The sequence below is a fragment of the Mastacembelus armatus genome, chromosome 3 (genome assembly GCF_900324485.2).
Source record: "Mastacembelus armatus chromosome 3, fMasArm1.2, whole genome shotgun sequence".
NCBI classification, from domain to species: domain Eukaryota; kingdom Metazoa; phylum Chordata; class Actinopteri; order Synbranchiformes; family Mastacembelidae; genus Mastacembelus; species Mastacembelus armatus.
Genome location: NC_046635.1, coordinates 3,603,806 through 3,626,981, shown reverse-complemented (window position 1 = coordinate 3,626,981; position 23,176 = coordinate 3,603,806). Strand labels below are relative to the sequence as shown.

General features: G+C 37.7%; 1 protein-coding gene across 1 annotated transcript in view; it reads left to right on the top strand.

The window, feature by feature from the left end:
• Positions 1–23,176, top strand: part of trip4 (thyroid hormone receptor interactor 4) — a 59,465-nt gene that overhangs the window by 21,218 nt on the left and 15,071 nt on the right. Inside the window, exon 12 of the mRNA XM_026320556.1 lies at positions 3,317–3,419. Coding sequence (XP_026176341.1) covers positions 3,317–3,419 — 103 coding nt within the window. The remainder of the gene's footprint in view (positions 1–3,316; positions 3,420–23,176) is intronic.

Here is a 23,176-nt window from a genome sequence, read left to right as displayed (position 1 = left end):
TACCTTAGACAATACAGTCATCTTGTGTAGCACAGAATTTCTTTGGCGATCACAAATGAGGCTGAAGTAATCTTTGCAAGAAGTGGCTCATGTTTCTTTTGTTTGGAAAATATTTTCTATTTGCACTTTAAATCACTAAACATAGCTGTATTCTGTTTTCAGCATTTCTTATATGATTCTTAGATCATACAAATACTGTCATCTTATTCAATGTACAGCCATTTCTTCTGTGCTTTTTGTGTTTTCGATGTTTCAGGGACCACTTTTTTCAGAAGCACAAATAATGAACGTGTGTTTAGCCAACATGTGACCCACATACACCACATTGCTGTCACAAATTAATTCCTGATTATTGCTGTTCACACAAGACCTAGGTCTATAAATGGTATCTGAACAAAATCACTGGTAAACCATGCAATTATACCAGATTTTGTAAAACTCTAAGAATGAATGGCATTGACTAATAGCTCTTTAAATGTAATTACTGTGCACATTTCTAAATCACTCTGGATTAAAGTGTCTTCCTAAGTGCCTCACATGTACATTTAAGTGAAGACTCAATTAGGCTGCTCACCTTAGTAAGCTATTTGAGAAGCACTGCTTAGACTTAACAGTTCACAGGATCGATTTTTACATTGTAGGTGAAAATGCATGTCCCCTCTGGCAAGTTGATAAAAGAAAGTATTGCTTCTTTCTAATCTGGTGGAGGTTAATTGTTACAGGGGGACACTCCCAGTTCATATATAAAAGAAAATGCATACCTCAGGGTAGAAATGTCAAGCGTGATTGCTATCCATTTTTTGCTTCTGAGTTTTAATCTGAACCTAATGTGCCTAAAAGATGAAATGTGTTATTCTGCATTTCCCTTTTTGTTCAAAAAACTCATGATACCTCTGTGTTTATTTAAAAAAAAACACAAAAAAAAACACAACGGGGACAAGTTGTTTCAGGTTTCTGGTTGGAAGATACCATTCAGGAAAACCAGTTAGATCCAGAGTGTGATGGCTCATCAGACACCAATTCACTGCGAGAAAGAGCTTATGAGAAACTATGAAGGAGAAATTCATCACAGTAGTAATTTTTTTATCTTGCATTACAGTGATCGCAAGGTATGACCACACGAATGTATGCTGGGACAAATTTGATTGCCCAGTGCTGGTCTTGGTCGGATGACACTGCATTATGTGGTGGAAAAATTAGAGGCTCTGCGTTGGTGCCGTCACACACAAATGAATTTGGTGGATGTTTTTTTTCACACAGTGCTGTTGTTTCCCTGCACACAGTCTAAGTGCTGTCCAACTTCATTACCCTGTCTGTTCCACAAAGCCACAAACACTTTTATAAATAGGTCACAAATTTACTTTCATTTCTATAAAGGCTCAGTTATTTTCTAAAATTGCTGGGCTCAAATTTTTTATCAAACATTACTGAAAGAGGCATTTGTTCGGGGTTAAACAGATATATCTTTACCGCGTTGTACTGGGCACACTATGTCTGACTATTTCGGCAACGTCCCAAAACAGACAATCTGATATTCACACCCATTTTATGCAAACACTATGAATGTCTTCCTGGAGAGAATGTGTGGAAATATACTGCACCATTATCCTTGTTTTTAACCTGTTATTCACCGTCCACTTTCTCTGCAACAGTTTGTTACTCTGCCTTGGAGTGTGGCAGTTTGAAACCATTAAAAAATATATATCATGATTTCCACTGTAGAACTTTGTGTTTCATTCATTTTTGATGGGCTAGTATTAACAGGGTTACAGTGTCATCTGTTCACAGTAATAAACCAGATCTTTGCAGGTTTAGCAATTTGGCTGGTTATTGTTGTTTGTGTTTTTGCACAATAATGAAGGTCCTTGGCTCAGAGGGAAAAGTTGTATTTAGCTTTAGCCACGGAGGAAATGGTACAGATCCTGTTGTTGATAAACTTGTTGTTTGTTCTAATACTGTTGTTGGCTTTAATCTTTTTGTAGGATTTGGTGATAATGAGAGAAATAAAGCATATCACCAGCCTTAGCCCTTAACATTTACTTTTTTTTTTTGGCTCACAACCTCCACCCTGTTTAACCCCTGCTAAATCACAGATAATTTTGTTCAAGTGCTGTCAGGGGTATTTTCTCACTTGGAGACTGCATACTTGAGACCTAATTTAATTTGAATCACTGAGTCATTTGCCATAGGAAGGAAGCATCAAGGGACTCTTTTAGGGTCCCCATCAATGTCTAACGACCCTGAGTGTTTACATATTTTATCACTCGCTGGTATATAACACTCAAGTCAACATGGACTCTAATCTGAAATAAACATCTCTATCATCTCTCCCCAGTTTGTCAGGGACCATACAGAGGGTTGCAGGCACTGTTGATTTTCCTTAAAAGCCTCAAATTTGTCACAACCTTCAGTGCTCCTTTGAGGGAGATCGAGAGGCTGTGAATAAGAGAGGGGGTTTGAGAGAGGAAAAAGCATGCTGTCATGAAAAGAGCCGCTTCCTCGCTGGCTAGATGCAATCATGGGCACTATCTGATAGCGCCGGAGGAAATTGGATGAGCTGAGAGCTGTTGGCTGCCAGTGATGGGAAAGATGACTCCTTTGTCACTGTGTCAGTCAATTCCCTTCTCTCACCTGTGAGGCCAATCAATAACACAGGGAGAGACAGGTTTTCTCTTGTTTCTAGGCTTCTGTATGCTGTTGGCTGCTGTCAGTTATGTGCTGTAAAACACCCTCTCCTTCATAGGAATGTGGTATGGCATGCTATATGGAATGCATAAATATGTCATAGATGTAGTTAAATGTGACATATTTCTGTACATGGAGAAATCTGCTAGTATAAATAATAAATATGAATTAGATGTTGGAGAGTAACATTTCTATATGCAATAAATATTCAAAAATACAGTTGTGGTATTGTGATTCAGTATGGCACATGCATCTCTCTGAATCTGAAAAAGACTTGATATCTTGGATTTTGGTGCTGGTTGTAATTAATTTTCTCTCATCTTTACTATTTGCTAGTGGTGCGACTGCTTCCATTAGCAACAGCATCATTAGTTGTGTAATTATAGTGCAAAAAACCCAGTGAGACTCATAACTATCAGTTGCTGTCAGGCATGTAGTATTACATCAGGCATGGAGGACATCTAGTTTCATGTAGGTGTATAAGCAGAGACAACCACTGAATGATTCATAACCATGACACCAGACATCTGGAGCTTTAGCATGTTTTGTGCACAATATGGTCGTGTTAGTTCTGTGAAAGAAAATGCTAAACTGCTGTTTTCTCCATCCCTCCCCAACACCACCCCTACAGTTCCCAGATACCTGTGAGGAGTCGGCTTCCCCATTCGTCTTCATCTGCAGCAACCCCCAGGAGCTGCTGGTGAAATTCCCCATGAAAGGAAAGCACAAGATATGTAAGTCCTCCTCCTTTCATGTCAGGGAAAGTGGAGTGGGTGAAATTAGCCTGAGCCAACTAAGGATTTTTCTTTGCTCACTGTCAGCTTTTCTTTGCAGTGTATGCTCACACACATCCACAAATACATGTGTAAAAGAGTGATAGTGTTAGGCACAAAACTTGATTACTGTATTTTTATTAGTAAAGCAAAATTACACACAGACACAGAGCAAGCTCCAACATACACATGTACAGATGCTCTCAGAGAGCCATCGGTAAAGACAGGATTTTGCTGTCAGGTTGCCTGAGGGACAAGCCGGGCCTGGATGTGCAATGTTGTTGCTGTTTTGTGTGATTTATAATAGGACTTGCACACATTTTCCCTCTGCTGCCATAGCTGCTGCTGCAAAATGATGTACCTGCAAGCTCTTTTGTTAATATTTCAAAACCCTCTAAAGACTTGAGAGGATTGTTTATGCAGCTGTACCTCTTTCAGACCTTTCCAGATCGATGGCGAAGGCTTTTTTCAGAGGCTCATGATAAAATGTAGTGGAACCTTTTTTTTTTTTTTTTTTAACTAATATAGATTTGATGGCGATAATTGTTCTTTTGTGAAAATAAGAATTTGTTAAAAAGGTTTTAGGACTTCAGCATGGAGTAGAAAACAAAGCGTTTGTTAAAAAGGTTGTCAACAGGTCTTAGGAAATGAGTTCAGTCTGTTTACTGATCTAGTTTAATACTAAAAATACAGGTGAATTCTTCAGCTGTGTTTTCGTTTTCACTATTAAGTAGCATTAAATTGTTTATACCTTTCATTCCAGCTGGGATTAACACAGTCTTAAATAATAGGCTAAACATGATGACACATGCTGACACATCGTTATGGGCTTGCTGTTACAGGCAGACTGCTGTTGGGAAATCTATACTTACATTATTTAAAATAATGTGGTGCTTGTGGTAATTTGAATCAGCAGCTTTCTTTTTATTGGTGGGTAAATAAATATGGTTTTGTTTAACATGGCTGTTGTGAATTGCCAACCAATAATAGACACATTTTTACAGTACCTGCAATCTCAATCTTTTACATTTAAAATTTCTTTATCTCCAATAAAACAAACTTGTGATATCACGTAAACTCAGAACATGAAGATTTATTTTCTGAAAAGTGATCAAATACTGAAATACTGACTCAGACAAACGAACCATGTTCGTAAAAGCCTTCAATCTATGGTTTTGTTTGGATGCAAGTGTCTGTCTAACATCCAGAAAGAAATCCTGTCAGCAGTGATTTTATGTAAGTTACCTTTATTTTGAATCAGTCACATCTTGTCTTTGCCTGCTTAGAGATTTAATGGTACTACACTGTTCGTTGCCCTACTTATTCTCTAAATGCCTTCCAACTTTTTTATAGCTCTGGCTCACACATGCATAATTTGATATACCTGATCTCAGCCAAACACACACATCATCACCGCTAACACTGTTAATTTTCTGACAGCTGTTTAGTAATGCAGCCTGGTAACAGCGTTTTTACAAATCTAATTAACAACCAGAATCCCTAAAGAAGGCAATGTAACTAATTCACATGTAAGAACAGCCCAAAAAATGGAAACAGTCAGTTGTTTTCCTATTCTGAGTGTAGGACAATATGCCATTCATCAATCAAGAACATGCGTTTTTTAACATATAGTTTTCAGAGTATCACAAATGATTAAAATAGTTTATTCATTTTGTATCAACCCATGAAAATGAATAAAAGCCATTTGCTTAATAATACAATACATGTCGAGCTGTTGGAGACTAATAGACATGTTCAGTTCAGTGTTGAATGTATTATTCATTTGTGCATTAATCACAACATGCTCTCAGCGGTACAGGTTAGCCTCGTATTTGGATTGGATCTAATGACCCACTCCACCTACACAGTCTAGCCAGCCTTATTCTTCTGTCTCCAGTCAGCTCTTCACTATCTCACTCTCTTACTCTCTTGCCCTTTCATCCACCTCAATTCCCACTGCATCTCACGGGTCAAGGCATTGCTGCTCATCTTGCTCAGGGAGACTTAGCACAAGTATTTTTTGCTCTTCCAGCAGGTTACATTGACAAGATCTGTTTGTCACTGGCATCGCCAGCCATCTCATGCGTCATCAGCATTCCCTTGCCTTTACATGCCTTTTAGCAAACTAAATGCATTCTTACATAACATGATTGTTTTTCATTTGTTTGTTTACAGTATTGTGGTAGATAGGGTCTTTTTAATATTCAGATGTGTAGGTCAATGCTTAAATTGATTGTTTTTTTAAAGCTAACTCTACGGTCATGTTTTTGAAAATGAGAGTGGAAGCCTTAATAATTATTAGCAGGTTAGTAGTTAACAGTGATGAGTCTTTACAACATATAAAATGGCATCAAAACCAAAGACAGAACATGTATAACACTAAATCAAACAATCTGATTTGGCAAAAATATATTGGTCTAATTGCTTTGCTAGAGCTTTGTTTTCTTCATTCATCCCTTTTTAACTCAGGCTCTTTTGCATTCTGTGCTTGCAAATTCACAGCTGGTTATGTTTTTATATGAATGGGAATTGTTTTGATTTGTCTGACCGGCAAGCCAAACATGAGCTGGCTTAAGGGTGTATAATGCTTTGGTTGAGCATGTTGTTTCTTGAATGATTGTCAGTTCCAGCAAATATTTTGCTTTGCAGGTAGTGTAGTAACATCGCATATTGCAGCTGGAAGCTTGCAAAAACTGAAAAGCTGGCACACCTACATACATATGAAGACCCTTGGATGCATTTGGGAAACATCAAATAATGTGATGCTACCTTTCTCTCTTGCTAGTTTTACACTTGGCTTTGTATGTGATATGCTAGGCACTGTTCAATGCAAACTCAGGTTGAACAGTCATTGCCCTGTGGGGGTGTGTGACATTTAAAATGGCATACAGCCAAGGCTGACTCCCTGTAATAAGGGATGCACATTATGGTTTATGGTCACATCCTGTGAACATTTGTATCTGTGTGTGTGTGTGTGTGTGTGTTTCTGTGTATGTTGAAGGTCAGTCTGGGTGTTGAAAGCTATTTGGCTCTCTGACATGAACCTGCATTTCCTTTTTCTATCCCCTTATAACGATCTGTCGCTTCCCCCCTATTTTTCATAGGCTGCGTTCGCTGTGTAATGTGTACACACAGCTAGAAAAGTGAAACAAAACTTAAACACCATTAAGACATTTTCTTCAAGTAGGTTGTGTTAGGTCTAATACAACATACCAAACCAAACCTTCTCTTCACCATATACTTTACATTTTTTTAGATTTAATTCACTTTCTAACAATAGTTTTAGCAATAGTTTTCCTCTTCAGGTCTATTTCTACTAAAATGACTTGACCTTGCCAAAAGCAGTTGCATAACATAAGCTAATCTTAATACAAAATGAAATAAAAACCAATTATAACTTTTATCAATTCGTAACAACTGGTTTTAGACAGTATTCAGGCGTTTCCATGGACTAAAAGAAAATAGGATAGTTCATTATTTTGTTGCGTGCAGAGATCCATGACTTAAATTTAACAGTTGGGGGCCACCAGTCACATTTCATTTTATGACTAGACTCTGGACAAGACTGTGTAATCAGAGCTCAAACTACTGTAATCAGTTCAATCTGTGCTGGTGACTCTTTTCACTGTCACAGAAGGAGCCATTTCTCTTCCACCTATTTTGTCAAATGAAACTGCAAGGAGTTAGAGATGAGCTTATTCCCTGCACCAAAAGAATGCACCTTTCTTCGTGTCTGAGTTTGGTCAGGCTTACATTTAGATTTTTCCAGTGTTGAACTTTAAATCATCTTGTGTTGGGACTGAACAGAAGATAGAACTTGTTATGCATGGCAGAGTAAAGTAACCTGGGAATTATGTTTGACCTTCCTGCTATGGCTCCTTTGAAGAATATTTAAATTCAGTTGCATCCGAGTGTGAACAGTGACTCAAATGACTTTAAGACTTGTTTAAAGAGTCCTTGACAGCAAGACAGAATGTCCATGGTCAGGCTATTGGACAAGCATCTAATTTTCAACACTGTAAGGCAAAGGAGTCAAGCAGTTCAGTCTATGGTATTGAAGTCTGGTTCATAATCTCATAGGTATCTAATGCCTTTTGTTCTGAGGCTTTTCCAATCTAATGCCGAGCAGTTCATTCAGATGTAAGCTACACATAAATGAATCTCTGTGATCACACATAGAACTTGTCACAGCAAGTGGAGAAGAAAAAAGATAATTATTTTCCTTTATGGCACCAAAATAGAATTCCCTTTAACAGGTCTTTAAAAAGGAACAGTCATTCCCAGCTCACTCAATTTGGTACTAAACATAAAACTCTTGTGATATAATTCAGTGTGAGCTTTGTGAACACTGGCTTAGAGTCGTCACACTGACGGCTCGTCTAGCAGATACAAAAGAGTTGAGGTTTGATCTAATGACAAAGAAGGAAGTCATGAATATTACTGCTCAAATGAGAAATTCAGTTTTAGCAGCAGGTCAGAATGAGATCTTCCTATCTCTTGTCGCCATGTAGCTCTAGTCATTGACATATATAATCTCAATCACAGGAGACCAGAGTCATTTCAAAGGCTCTCGAGGTCAACAGAGTAATTCTGCTGTCTTAAACCTGATGCTCCAAATCATTTTCTTACATTTCATCCACTTAGGAATATTTTTTACAGTGTGTATAATTTGTGGAAACTCTAATACCATGTGTGTAGTCATATGTTGTTAGGCATGGATGGAAATATGCAATCTTATTTTGTTATTGTGGTAAATATCAAGAGAAAGGCACTGTAATCATCCTCACCATTACTGGATGGACAGCCAAGCTAAATCTGTCTTGTTTGGGTTGTGTTGTCCATCTAGTTTTCTATAAAAAGAGTTTTAAACAGGCAAAAACAATGTCTTGTAAAGAATTGTAATGCTCAGAGAAAACAGTGGGCTGGGTAATTATTGAGAAATTGCGCTAGTTTGTCACTATCAAACTAGAGACTTAATTTTTTTCTGTTATGTTAGCTCTTTTATTTCAAAAGGAAAGAACTGAAGCCTTCATTTCACATCTTGTCTGAGCCCCGTCAGTGTGCAGATCCATCTGTCTTTCTTGTGTGAGTATACATGGTATATCTTAAAATCCCAAGGGTCCTCATTTTGGTCAAGTGATTGGCGATACCTATGGTGCCAGCAAGTGCATTTCAATGCCGCAGCAAAAGCAAAAGGAAAGCGAGTGGTGTATCCGTTTACAGTGCAGCTAAACAAACTCATGTTGTTGTAATAAAGAAATCAGTCAATGATTTGCCTTTTTTCACCACACCATGAGCAGCTATGATTTGATTTCTACGCAATACCAGGGCACAGTAATAGACGTGTTATCTTGCTGAGGAGTTGGAGGTGGTAAGCCGATCGCCTGCAGCTCCTCATCTAACAGCTCGCTGTGGCAGCTTTTCTTGTTTCATTACTCCCTGCAAGATTTAAACCTGGTCCACTGTTTATAAAAGTGACAAAACGACCATGTTTTGTTTCGTCTCTGGGTTTTTGATGAACATTCATGGCCAGCGCTAACATTGATGACAGATGCACTGCATTTCATTTGACAGCTTAACAAAGAAAGCAATCTCGTCTTTCACCAGTTGATCATTGTTAGTGTGAGGCAGCATGGGTAGGAGGCTCCCTGTGCGTTCACAGTCACTTAATACAGCTCTGTTAGAGCCTTAGTGGAGTGAACAGCAAGCACTGAGGTTGATATCAGTGAGACAGAATTAATACAATAACACTGGACTACACCCACAATATGTCTCATTCCCCTCATATATGTGAAGACAATTTAAACTCATTGTGAGAATGCTAGATTCTACCGCAATTTAATATTGCTAGAGTAGTAGCTATTGAATGTAAAAACACTGAATGACAACTGGCTGTATATGTAGGATTCAGATGGGTCAGATTTGATAAAACTCTTACCGTATCTAACTACAGACTACTGTTGTACTGCTCATTTGAGTTTGTTTAATGATGGGACAGCAATTTGAAATACATGTATCAATTCCTCAAATAAAATACAATACCAGAGCAACATATATAGTTCCTTTATTCACTAGTGCCTACTGTTTGTGCTGTAGTTTGTCTTTATGTATTCTGTTAGGAAATACAGACCACTGAAATTTAGTACAATACATGTTAAGCACCCTTATGGGAATTGCTTGAAGCAAGAAAATCTATATTTACTTGTCCCTGTGTAACAGCCACATGCCAAGGGACTTGTGAGTATACATCACAAATAAATGATTCTCTTCATTTGTTATGCATTCATCTGCTTTTTTTGCTTATTTATTCATGGATTTCTCATTTAATATTCATGCCATTTTCAGGACTATCTAGGTGCAGGCGAGAATTTGCTGCCTCAGAGGCGGCTAGGGGCCAAAAATCAGGTTTCGGCTCCAGTGAGCTCAGTGGATGAAGGGGAGAGGGAAAGATAGACAGAGAGGGAATGAGAGAGCAGAGTTTCATGTGTTCTCTAGTAAATGAGAGGCAGGCCTTGAAGGTGACAGGCTGTGTTTATTACTGATCTGTCAGCCGGTTAATGGGGAGAGGAGAAGAGAGAGTAGAGAGCTGAGCTGTTGAGCAGAGACCAGAGTACACATGAATGGGAGCAAGAGAGAGCCCCAAGCAATAAACTTATACGGTATCTGCTTGTCCTTACTGATTCAGTGACACCACTACATGAACTAGACTAAATTAAGATATGTAAAAGAAATCATGTTGTTGTATTTTGTTAAAATTTGGATTTTTAATAAACATGATGTACTGGGACCCGTTGTTAACACACCCTACTCTCTAAAACCCTAATTATTTCTATCCACATCCACTTCACTGCATAAATTTTATTAGCTGCTCATGTCTGTGAGGTTCTGCACAGCATGTCCCAGTGCAGCCCAAAATGTATGACTTTTGGAGACAATTTCTTGGCCATTTCTTTTATACTTGTATCTGCAACTTGTGAAACATTTACATTTTTTTCTTTTAAACTCACGATTTGGAAACCTCGTTTTTGAAAGGAGCTCAATCAACCAACCACTTCACATATGCCTGCATGGCATTTGGCTCTGTGACCTGCAGTCCTCTATATTTACATGATCGTATACATACATATACATATACGCGCGCACACACACACACACACACACACATATATATATATATATATTAATATATATCATATGTTTGTTTTTTGATTGTGTAGTGTCTTTTATCACCTGCTCTTGGTAATGAAATCTCCTCCCTCTCCATAAAGGGTGAAAAAGCTGTGTATAGAAATTGCTCTTTGCTGTAGCAATAGATTTGTCTTTCCTTATCTTAACCAGGCATTGTTGCCTTTATCAGTCACCATTACAAAATCCATATCAATCAGCATTTGGCATGCCAGTGCTTTCTTTGGTGTCACGTTTATTTAATAAACTTTTCTTTCTACGTCAAACTTGGGGATTTATTTAATCAAATGTAAATATTTTATTTGAAAAAGATGTAAACAGGTGTGATCTGTCTCTATGTGATGAAGCCATTTACATATAGTATATTGTCGGTGCGAAAGAAGCTCAGATAAGTGTTACTGTGTTATTGCACAATTCTGGTTTTCTGGTGATGCTTATGCTCCTGAGATCAAAATTGATTTAGTCTTCAGGAGTGGGTGGAAATGTATCAAACAAATGCTTGTTTCATGCATCCAGCACAGTGGCTTTTGAACCAAATGATTTCTGCGCTGTAAGTGATTTTACTCTTTTCCCAGGGAAAAATAAAGTGCAACTGTTTTCACACACAAGCTCGAGCTATCATCAGTGGGTTTCGTTTATACCTGAGGCTTGTATAGAAGGGTTAATCGACATTCAGCTGCTTATCTCCTCTCAAAGCAGTGAACGTGGCACACTGGCTTTATGGCGTCGCAATATTTATTTATACGGGTTTGTGCAGTGAATGGAGATGCACAAGGTACATAAAGCAGACAGTGGCTTCAGTTCATCACAGTAGATTTCCAGTCAGTGTTTTTACATATTTTCTGTTTTGATTCAGCGTTTTCGTTTGGGTGCATTATAAATTGTAGTTCTCTAACACAGATTACATATGGTCAAATAGTAAAACAGATAATGACACATTTGGCCCTATCTGACTTGACTGTTATGTTGCTACTGTTTTCCTTCCAATGTTTCCTGGTGATTTCTCCACTTTGTTCATCTTTTCCCCTCCTGTCTTTGTATCTGCTGTAGCCCTTTCAGAGAAATGAATGTGGGTCAGCGCTGGGAAGGATGATACAGACAGATGTGCTTTGCAATATGATCAATGTCCTTGATTAATGAGATTTTATACCTGTCTCAGTGTGTGTGCCTGTGTGTGAGACTTCTTTCCTCCTCCTCACCATGTAAATCATTAAATTTTAGGGTGATGATTTGGGAGGTGCTATACAATGAATTGAATTGAATTGGGTGGGTGAAGTTTAGGTTTAGGTTAAGGTTAGGGTCAGTAGTGATTGTGGTTATGGTTTAGGTTAAATAAGTCTACAGGGAATGAATGTAAGCCAGTGGCTGTGTTTGTGTTGGAGACGTCTTCTAGTTTGCATGAATTCAGTTGTTTGTTACTTTGTCAGGTTGGGAACTGAGGATCAATAGGTGGATTATCTGCACATTACAATTAGCTGATGGAGGTGAGGATGTTAAACTACACATGATCAATGACTCATTTAAGATGCTTGAAAAGTGTCAGTGGATGTATTTCATTTATTGGCCAACATACTCACAGATCCTGATTACTAAAACAATTAAAGTAGATTTCCACCATGGGAACTTAATGAGCTGTAAAACATACTGGTAACCTGGGCCGATGTGGTCGGTTCTGCTTTGCTTTTCCACTGTATTTTTCTCTGTGCTGGTCAGTTTTTACATGAGAGCTGAGCTAAGAACGTCACACACTCACAGCTGAGCTGATGAGGTCATACATTAACAAAGGACTATATATTGATTAGTTAATTAGTCAATCAAAAGAAAATGAATCAAATGATTGAGTGATTTTTTTGTTTGCAGCTTCTTAAACGTGAGGATTTGATAATACATTTTAAATATCTAAGAATTTTAATTTTTAGAGGAAACCAGACATTTGAAGACCTCACCTTATACTTAACAGAATTGTAGCAGTATTATTCATGTTTTTCTGACACTCTACAACTAAAGAATTAGTCTTTTAATATGTGATCTGATAATATCAGCCAATATAGTTTATTCGTTTAAGTCAGTCTGATCTTTGAGTGAAATATATTCAATAGTTTAATCTTATTTATTGAAAACAAAATTGACAAATTAAGATAAAGAGTGTTATTACTGCAGCATAATCTTGATATCACTTATACAATATTCATGTGTAAAGTTGAGTTGTTTTTTTTACTATTTGGTCAAAAGCTTTGTACAACAACAACTAGACATTAACAGTTGCCAGATCATTATATTTTAAGCCTTTATATCCACAATCTGTTCAAAAATAGACTAAAACAAAGAGATATGAATAATTTTTTAATCACCAGATGCTCCAGAAACAGCAAGTATTTTGGCTTTACCTTGGCATGTACAGTATATTATTTATTTTGTCATTATTTGTCTTTTGTATGTTTTTGTAATGTTTGTGCAGTGAGTTGTTCAAATATTGAACGCTCTTAAAAATGACACACATGATGCAGACATATGATATAATATGTTTCATATACAATGTGCTCTGCAGTGCTTTGCAGATGTGTAGTTAAAACAGTGACACACTGCTACCATAAGGTCATCAACATTTCTTTGTAAACACAACTTAACCAGTGTAATCACCTTACTGCACTCGTGAGAAAGATCAACAGTGCTAATTCCCCTCAGAGGAGGCTGTCAGCTTTCCATCACTTGTCAGTTTTTTCACTTTGCCTGTTTTCAAAAGAGCATTTGATTCTTGTTCTCCCTCTGAAAAGAAGCAGACAGATGTAATAGCCATTAGCCTCAGGGAGAGACTGCACAGATGTGTCAACAAGGCTCGACTTTTACAGTCTAAGTGAAGTCTGAGCAAACAGTGGCTGTGTAGAGGCCTGTGTGGTTGAGCAGTGATCCAGGGACACGGTCGCACAGTGTTGCCCCGGGACTCCTGACAGACCGTGACTCTAGTTCTTATTACAAGTGTGGGTCAGACCACCCCAACATGGAAAATAAATAATGCAAGGGAAAACCTGAGCGCTGCCACCTCACTAACACCCACACAACCTTGTTCTTCATGAATAAGTGGTTTAACCTTTAATACACTTGTTAGCTGTGTTATTATTTGCTTTTCTACTCCGTTTATCATTCTGGAGGTCAGCTAGGGCTGAAGCTAATAATTGGATAAAATAACGATTAGCCAGTTAATGTGCCTGTTATTTTTCTTAATCGTTGATTTGATCACTTGGACTCTACAATTCCACAAAAAAAGTCCAAAGTGAGATAATATTGGTTGTTTTGTCTAACAGAACAAAACCCTAATCAAACACTAATAACTGTAACAAGGAATAACATCAAGACTTTACAATCTAGAGGCTTATCATTTCCTTACCAAGATAAATGCTTGTTCATTTTTTGTCAGTCGATTAAGTGTTTTAAGCAGTGTCTGCCATTTGACAGATCTAAGCAGCTATCTCGAATAATCGAAATCCACTCATTCTGTCCTTTCTAACTTTCTCATGGCTTCCAAAAACCCTTGAAAAATCCAATTCTTTATCTTAATTTGATCTCAATTTCCTGTAGTAGGCACAATGGGAAACACAAGATGAAAGAGTTGAAATTCTAATTAAGCCGTAATGGCAGCATCAAGTTGATATTTTTCCTCCCTGTACATTTCTCCCTAGTCAGCCCTCTCCCCCCTGTATGTTTAGCTTGATCTCTTCAAATTTATTTCCTTCTTTGTAACCAGAGGCAAGAGCCCTTGACTTGCTGCCCCCACAGCCGCAGCCAAGGCAGCCATTTAAGTTGTGATTAAAAATTAATGGTTGAGTGAGAGGCAGCAGAGAGGGAGCAGGGGAGGGCAGGGAAAGAAAGAGACAATGCATGAGCAAAGGATAGGCTTTGGAGAGGGGAGCAAACCCGAGCAGCAGCTGCTCCCTGATAGAGGGTTGGAAGGGCTTCTCACAACTCTACTGTGTTTAACTGCTCTGCTCACACCCCAGCATGAATATTGCATTACCTCACTACAGGACTCCTTGTGTTACGCCCGGTTTGTTGAGTAGAGCTGCAGCCACAGTGCCGAAACATCCCTACCCTTACTTGGTGGGGGGGGGGGGGGGGCTCCACATTTAGGCAGACACACCACACAGACCAGAGCAGCTTTCACACCACATAATCATCAGACTCATTCAGAGATCACCCTGTTTCATTGCATGTCACCAGCAATTACAATAATAAGCACACCCACAAAAACACAACGTTTGCTTGTATTTAAAACCATCATTACAGTTTTGTTTTTGTTTAGTTTTTTTTTTTTTTTTTTTTTTTGGCTTAGCATGATCTCCGTCAAAGCTATTCAAGTAACTAATTTTCCACTTTTATTATGAAATGATTTACAGTTACTGAGCAAAAAAACAGCAGGGATGGTTGTCATTATTACACACATGCTTAGCCACAGATGTTGTAAATGGCTGTGTGTTATTTTAGCTCTTTGTTAATTCAACATCTTCCCTAGTCAGCTAAGTCCATCAGTGGTACTGCGAGCATTTCTTTAAAAGCTGAACACAAAGACCATCTGACTGCACAAGGTCTTGACCTTGACTTTACCAGATGATGAGTAGTGGCACTTAAATCACAGCCTGCCCTTTTCTTCTTTCTACTTTCTTTCTCTGTATTGTTTCATTACAGCATTTCTCAGAGTCCATTACCAATAGATACGTTCACTCATTCCGGTACTGCCAACATTATTCCCCTGTAATATAGTGCATTAAGCTGAAAGTGCTTTGGAAGAGACACCTATTTAACAACATAAAATCACACAGAATGGAAATTTGTTTTCATTGGTTAGTTAGTTATTTTAACAGCTGTCCAATGTGTGTAGTTCTGGCCTTCATTCTGATCACTTATGGTGATCTCAGTGGATCTGAGATCCAGATTAACATGAAGACTAGAAGCATTAGACTCTTGGAAATATACATTTGTACATTATGGGTTACTCACTTTTTAGCACTTGTTTATTGAACTTGTGCACAAAAACCAATCAATGTAAAACCAACTGGTTTAGCTGTTCCTCCTGCTTAGTTGATGTATAGACTTGAGAGTGGTATCAATCTTATCATCAAACACTTGGCAAGAAACTAATATGCCTGTTTACCAAAAAAATTGAACTATTACTTTAACAGCCTTTAGAAATGAAATATAAAGTAAACACACAGTTGCAATAGTATGGTAAAACAGGACACTTTGGGTAAGAGGTTTAACTACAATTTCACTCCCAAATCTGTTTTCGTAGTACTCTGGTGTACCCTACTCACCCCATGAGAAGCTGTCTGCCTGTGGACTACTTTGATGCATTTACTATAATATGGGGCTATTTCTGTAGCCTCCCCCAAAAAATGTTGTGGTTAATAATGTTGTGCTCAAATGTTGTTTAACCATAGAAATAAGCTGGAAATAGGCATGTTTGTAAAAAGAAAGAGTCACATTTCTTTAGTTATTAAAGAAAATTCTGTTTTAAGTTATAAAGTTGAAAAAAAAAAAAGCATTACAATTCACTGAAGCAAAGGAATTACATGACTGCACTGGTGAATTCTGATTACAACCATTAAAGGGATCATGGGACTTTTCAAGCTGGCCACTAAAATTGTTCGTGTTTTCCGGTGTCAGTGAAGGTTTCACTCAGAAACAACTGCAGTGTAACAAATGAGGACCAATGGTTCTTTCTCTTGTTTTGTGCAAAGTCCACCGGAGACACATATGAAACTTCATCAGTCCCACTAAGCTAAATCTAGTTCCCATCTTTCAACAGTAACTATGACACAAGCCAAGAAGAAAACGGGGTTCTGTGGTTAGGATGAGGTTAGAATGGATGCATGGGTCCAAAAACATGAGACTTTCCCATAGGCAGAAAGTGTTTGACGCCAGTTTGAAACATACTTTGTATCGATCAGTCACAAACCACAGTCTTTTCCTAAAGCTAACCCAGTAGCTTTGTGCATAAACCACTCATTGATAATGTTATCGTAACCATAACAAAGAAAAGTAAAATAAAAAATAAAAAAGTTTTTATCATAACAACCTACCGAACCTCCTTGTAGGTGGAGTCGGGCCCTTGGGAGACATAACTACATATACAGCGTTGTAGTTACTATAACAATTACAAGTGATAAATGGGCTTGATAACATATAGAGCAGGTAAACAACAAGCTTTTAACATTTGACTTGATCAGATCTATGATGAACTGTGCGTCTAATTTAAAATTGCTAGTATTAATATGACATTGTGGTATAAAATCTGTGGTGTGGCGTGGATACAAATGGATGTCATCTAAGAATGTGAAGTTTAAGGTATAATCAGATTTGTAATACGCTCTTGTCACCTCCTCATCACCCACCCCCTTGTAGCTACATGCTGTTCTTTTCATTCTTTTCATGCTTCTTACGTAATTTGTTAATTATGTCCTATTTCCTCTGCTGTTGCCATCACTGTTCTTGCTTTAGGTGTTATTTGCAATGCTAATGAAGTGAGGAAGCAAGTAATAGTTTGTAGGGAAACCTGCAAAAAAAAAAAAAAAAAAAAATCACAACAAGGACTTTATAGAGTCTGTTTAGTCACGGTGCTAGTTCTGCAGCTCAAGAAATCATTGTTCAAAGCAGTATTTCTTTTCTGTGACAGAAAAGCAACAATTTTTTCTTACTACTAATCAAAATATTGTCAGTGTTTAAAGAAAGTCTAAAAATTAATGAATGCCATCGCCAAATGCATTTATCATGAATCTTAAAGATAAACATTGTCAAAGGTTTCTCATGCAAAATGAAAATTCACACAGACAAATATAATCACCTTTTTCTAATGCGAAGGAACCTGAACTGTCAGCTGGACTCTAGTCAGAATTACTGAAGAGAAAAGCTACAGGGGGAGAGTATATGAGGTTTGACCATTCCATAATCACTTAAAAGATGCTTTGTATTTTCCATCCTTTCTAGGCCGACATGTATAGAGCTGCGCCTTTAAGCTTGCCTTCAGGTTTCTTTTTCCAATCACTGTAGTGAAGCAGGTGATTCTTGACTAAGGCAGCAAGCACAGAATCATTACTCAGTTTCAATCCAGGACACCATCAGGCAGCTTTCAGTAGGCAGCTCCCCACTTATCTCCCTACTGTCATGTGATTGAAATTACAGTCACGCCAATAGCAAAGGCAAGTAAATGGATTATTGAGCAGCTGTAAGTGGCTCTCTGTAGAGAGCTGGCTGTGTGTGCTCTCTGGCCAGACACAAGAAATCTAACAATAACAATGTACTGCACATTCCTCTCTGAAGAGTGCAAGGAATATATTTTTATTGTATTCACTTCTTTATTTTATTTTATTGGCCTTATCACTCCAACCAATTTTCACTGGGATAGTTTCATATCTCAGATAAAGTAATCTAGAATAAAGGCCTAAAGTTGTCAGACATATCATATTAATTAATTTAATTTAAAAAAATAACAATTCACTTATCACTTCTCTCCATGAAAGTGGAGGAGACATTTTCACAAGTGTCTAATTAGAGGAATTGTATAGTACCAGCATTTGATCATCCCTGAAGTACCCATCCCTGATGTTTTTATTATTTTATTTGTTCAGAGAGAGGGAAAAGTATAGAGAGAGTGTATATGTTTGTGTTATGAGAAGCCATTGGATTATGTGTGTAGGTAGATGAATTGAGAGAATAACAGAATAATAAGCATATTACTTCAACTGGCTTATGATCATATTTTATTGCTGCCCTAAATTTTGTGCACCATATCAAGGTTGTTTTCATCTGCAGCATAACACTCTTAACTAAGAAGTCAAGTGTGTGGTCTCACTTTTTGCCATTTGGGAACAAGTTGTAAACATAGCACTGACAGATAATTCCCTTTTAGTGTGATATAGGGACCGTGTCGACAAACAGTTTATTTAAACATCCACCTATCAAGGAGAAACAATAAGATTAATTTGGTGCCATGTCTCTGTCCATCATGGTCCAGCACTCTCTTTTAGCTCTGTTTTTGGTCTCTACCTACTCCTGAGGGAAATATCTGGCTGTGTAGTTTCTAAATGCTCCACTATGTTCACCAGGTAGTTATTAACTGTGTGTGTCTGCTGTGTATACTACACTCATAGTTTATAATGGGTTTTATAGAGCTCTATCACTGAAAATAGCTGCTAGCTGAAGCCAAAAACAACACTATGAAATAGTGATAGTGAACCAAAACAATAAAGTTCCAGGCTGGAAAGCTTAACAATGATCTGAAGCTCAGTATAAAGCTCCATAAAGCTGAGAGGAGCTGCAGATGCAGGTGATAAGTCTCTGCAGGTTCATCACTGCAGGCACACTCTTACACTGTTGAGACATTGTCATTTGATGCATTATTATAAAATTGTAGCATCTCGCTGTCAGACATATTTTTTTCAAACATGTCGAAATAATAGTACAAAATTATAATGTTTAGTAATATTAATACATGCAAATACATTGAAGCTAAGAGGTGAAATTGACACATAGTTGAGCTACTCTTTCGGTGTCTAACTAACCACCTCTGTGAACTAGAGATGGTGTGATCATGAGGGCTACAAGCTGTTAAATACTGAGGTTACCCCTGTGTGCCTGATGCACTCTCTGTAAGCCACCTGTCAGATGTGAATTGCAGATTATAAGAGTATGCTTTACTGCTGCTTTTGTGGTTGTTAGATAAACAACAAAGAACGTACAACATTATGTGAAAGAATATTTTATACTCAAGACATAATTCTCCTTGGATGCTGCTCAGGAATATTAAAAGGGATGAAAAAGCAACAAGAACTATACAAAAAAGGGACTAGAGGAGCCTGAAAAGAAGATCTGAACTTTTGTCCTGCACATGTTTCAATGAGTTTTAATAAATGTTTTGATTTGTGTTGCAATAGGTCAGTGCTGGGAATTTATTTACTTACTCAAAATGGCCATTTATTTGGCATATAATGTCAATAATAATTGACCTTATAGAATTACAAGACATAGAAAATTCTTTTCAGTCTCCTTGGCTTTTAGGAAATTGAATGTAGAGTTGCATCAATTAGTTGAATTGAATTGATTATTGAATTGGTTGAAAATTAGTCCTAACTAAATTAGTCTGATGATTTATTAAGTATGTTAAGTGAAACAATCTGTCAGTTCATCCTTATACATTATGTTTTATTGTGGCTTTAATTTTCATTTTAGGATGTAAACTTATGCGATCTGCTGATTTTTGTCTGTATTCAGTATTTTTTTTTAAGCAAATTAAAAAAGTTCCCATTAATTTTATGCTTTAACACAGTCACACAGTGCAAAGGTCAAAAGCAGGTTGGCTCAGCATGATTTGAACCATAACCAGTCCAGAATTGTTATTTAGACTTCAGCTGTCAAGCACGTTCTCTCTCATTTTATTAAACTATTTTTTAAAGCACCAAGACCAACAAGAGAGAAAAATACAAAAACAAAAGTGATAATTCAAGACTGTGTCATATTTACCTTAATAGCAGCCACTGGCCTCTTCATATTAGTCTTTTTTTTTCTCTTTCTTTTGGTCTTTTGGTTTTGCTTCAGCACAGATTTGAATGGGAAATTGGTGTTTGAGTAGCACACCTCTTGAAAAGGCTTTTCACACCATTGCCTGCTCCCCATGGGGTTCGATACTGGAGCTTCAGCAAACAGCCACAGAAAAGAGAAAATGAAAAGACAAAATACCGTTTGTTACTATATGGTAGAACAATAAGTCCAGTGAAAGACCTTACACATGCACACACACAAATAAAATTAAGATACAACAAATGCAGTAGTGCAAATCAGACTTCTAACCAATTATCAAGTAGCTGATGATTTGTTTTCTTTTGATCAAGTAATTAATTAATCAACCAATCACTGGTACTTGATTGCAAACTGTATACGTCTGAAACACTTAGGATGGTTGGAGTTTGGAGTTCTGTATCATTATCAAAACAAAAATATGTATATTGCTTGAGGAGAGATCAGAAAAGGAAAGATGCAGTGTGTGATACATGAACTGACTATCAGAGGAAATAGAGACAGTCTTGTCTCTTAAGCTTATATGTTTAAGTATAGAAGTAAGAGTGAGGTCTTCCTCTCGCTTTAGCTCACTCTGCAGCTATTGCACTGTATAAGCTCCTGTCTTTGGTCTCTTTCTCTCTCTGCCTCACATAACCCTGTTCACTCTTTACCAGAGAGCACCTGAGCTTTCAGAAAAAACACATGTATGCACGCGCGCACACACACACACACACACACACACACACACATCATCTCCAGCTGAGCCCCTGTGCTTACAGTGGTGTTAGGACTGCATTTGTCTTCCTCAGCTGTGGAAATAACCTTTTAAACAGAAAAAAAAAAATCAGTGTAATGTTTTTTTAATTCAAGTCTTTGGTCTTATTTTTCAAAGCAAACGTATGAGGGGAAAACCACCCAGTTTAGATGAAAATAGTGTTACCATTGCAAACATGAAAAAGCTGAAGCCATGTCTTTCTCTGGTACTCTCACTGTAGCCATGCTACCACAAAAGGTCAAAATCAACTGGAAATATTTTGTGTCTGTGAAATCTTCCAGCTTCATTCCACGGCCTGATTATTTGAGAACAAATGTGAAACACTTCCACAGTCTCTACACAGTGCAGCTAGAATGGAAAGACAAGCGTCCCCAGAGAATTGTGGAGGCTTTAAATTCTGTGCCAAACTCTGTGCACGAAGCTTTATTGAGTGATGAAGGTAATAGTGTCCAACAGGGTCATGTAAACATTTACAGACAGACACGATCAGGAAAAGTAGCAATAAAACAATACAAATGGGGACACATTAGCAAAATACAAAAGCAAAACCGAAACTGTCTGATTTTTACATAGCTCTCACTGAGTCCTGCTAGTCCAGCCTCACACCCACACATTCTGTCATCTTCACCCCACCTCTTCCTGAACCCCTTCCCCCACTCCCTCGAACATGCCTTCCTCTTCTTGCTAATTATCAAGTGTGCTGCCTTATTCCTCTAGCAGCTTGTTAAGCTCTCCAGGAGCATAGTTGACCCACTTTACATGCAGATCTGTAGGCTAAAACCCGGCTTATGGTGTCTTTGTCTCTTTTCAGTGAGCCTCACAACATTTTACAGTGTATATTAGGAACATTTAACCTGCAGCAAAGACACAGTTGCATAGGAAAGCAGATGTGACAAAAAACAGAGATATTGCCATAAAATTTACAACAAAGAGCGGAGGCAGCTCAGCAGACATAGAGTTATGAATAAATACGTCTCTGGGAACAGTACAAAGGTGTTTAATGGTTTGTTAGTGTTTCATGCACATGTATTTGTCATACATTATTCCAAGTAATCGAATTCTAAAATAGTGAAAATAGTTTGTCTTGGTTGTGGAACCATTACAGCATGTACTTTATTTTAGTCTAAATCTTTCAGTCGAAATGTGAAAAAACAATGTAACAAAAGAATAAACGTTCTATAAAATAAAGCAGTTGTCAGAAGACTTAGTTTGGGTTGCATTTTTGCTTGAGTGTGATTATTGGACAGAGAGAGGAACCAAATGTGACGATAGCCACAATCATCTTTAACCTTGTTAGTCTTACATGTACTTGGACCCAGCTGTGATTTAAGATGAATTCAAACATTGACTTATGGATTGAAAGCATATTATCATCATTCAGTCTCACAAGTGTGCTGTGTTAGCACTGAATGATGAACTCAGGCTGATATTATCTAATGATCAGACAGGTTGGATGATTAGAAATGTTTACCTTTTGGCAGCACTAGATGCAGTGCTGGATTAAACGTCTTTACTTGCACAGCCTGTGTTGTTGAATGTAACCAAACAATTTTGTGATTTCCGGTGTGGTCTAGCAACAGTTCCTTTGTGACAGGCATGAACTTGAATTATATTTTAAAAGGCATTAAAATTCTGTGCACACAGACATTAACATTCAGTTACTTAAATCGCAAATGTGAGGTTTTTATGATTGCAGCCCTATTCCCTGCCAAAAACACATTTTGGGCTACACTGCACTGCACCGACATTGTTAAGGCTACTGTTTGTTTTTGTTTCATTCAGCTTTGAGGCAACATGACGGGTCTATATCATTTGTATGTTTACTTACTATTTCCATAAATGCATTAGATATAAACAGCAGTTATTTTGTTTTACATTGAATATAAAGATACTAGTAAACTTCACATGCTGCCCCTCTGAATTTTGACTGATCTCTTGTATTTCATTCTCACATCACAAACTACATCAATATTTACGTAGTAAAGCAAACAGAGACAGCAGTGCATCTTATTAGCACTGTGAAGTAAATATCAGTGCCCCCGTCACGCTCAGCTTAAACAGACAAGTGTGGAATATCTAACACCAATTATAAACCTGCTTGTATAACCAACTCATCACTGCTGATGCTGCTTAAAACCCTGTCCCGGTGCCTCTTCTGTTCTGAAGGTTACACTTTGTCCAGCATAACTGTGTAATCCATCAGAGTGAAGCC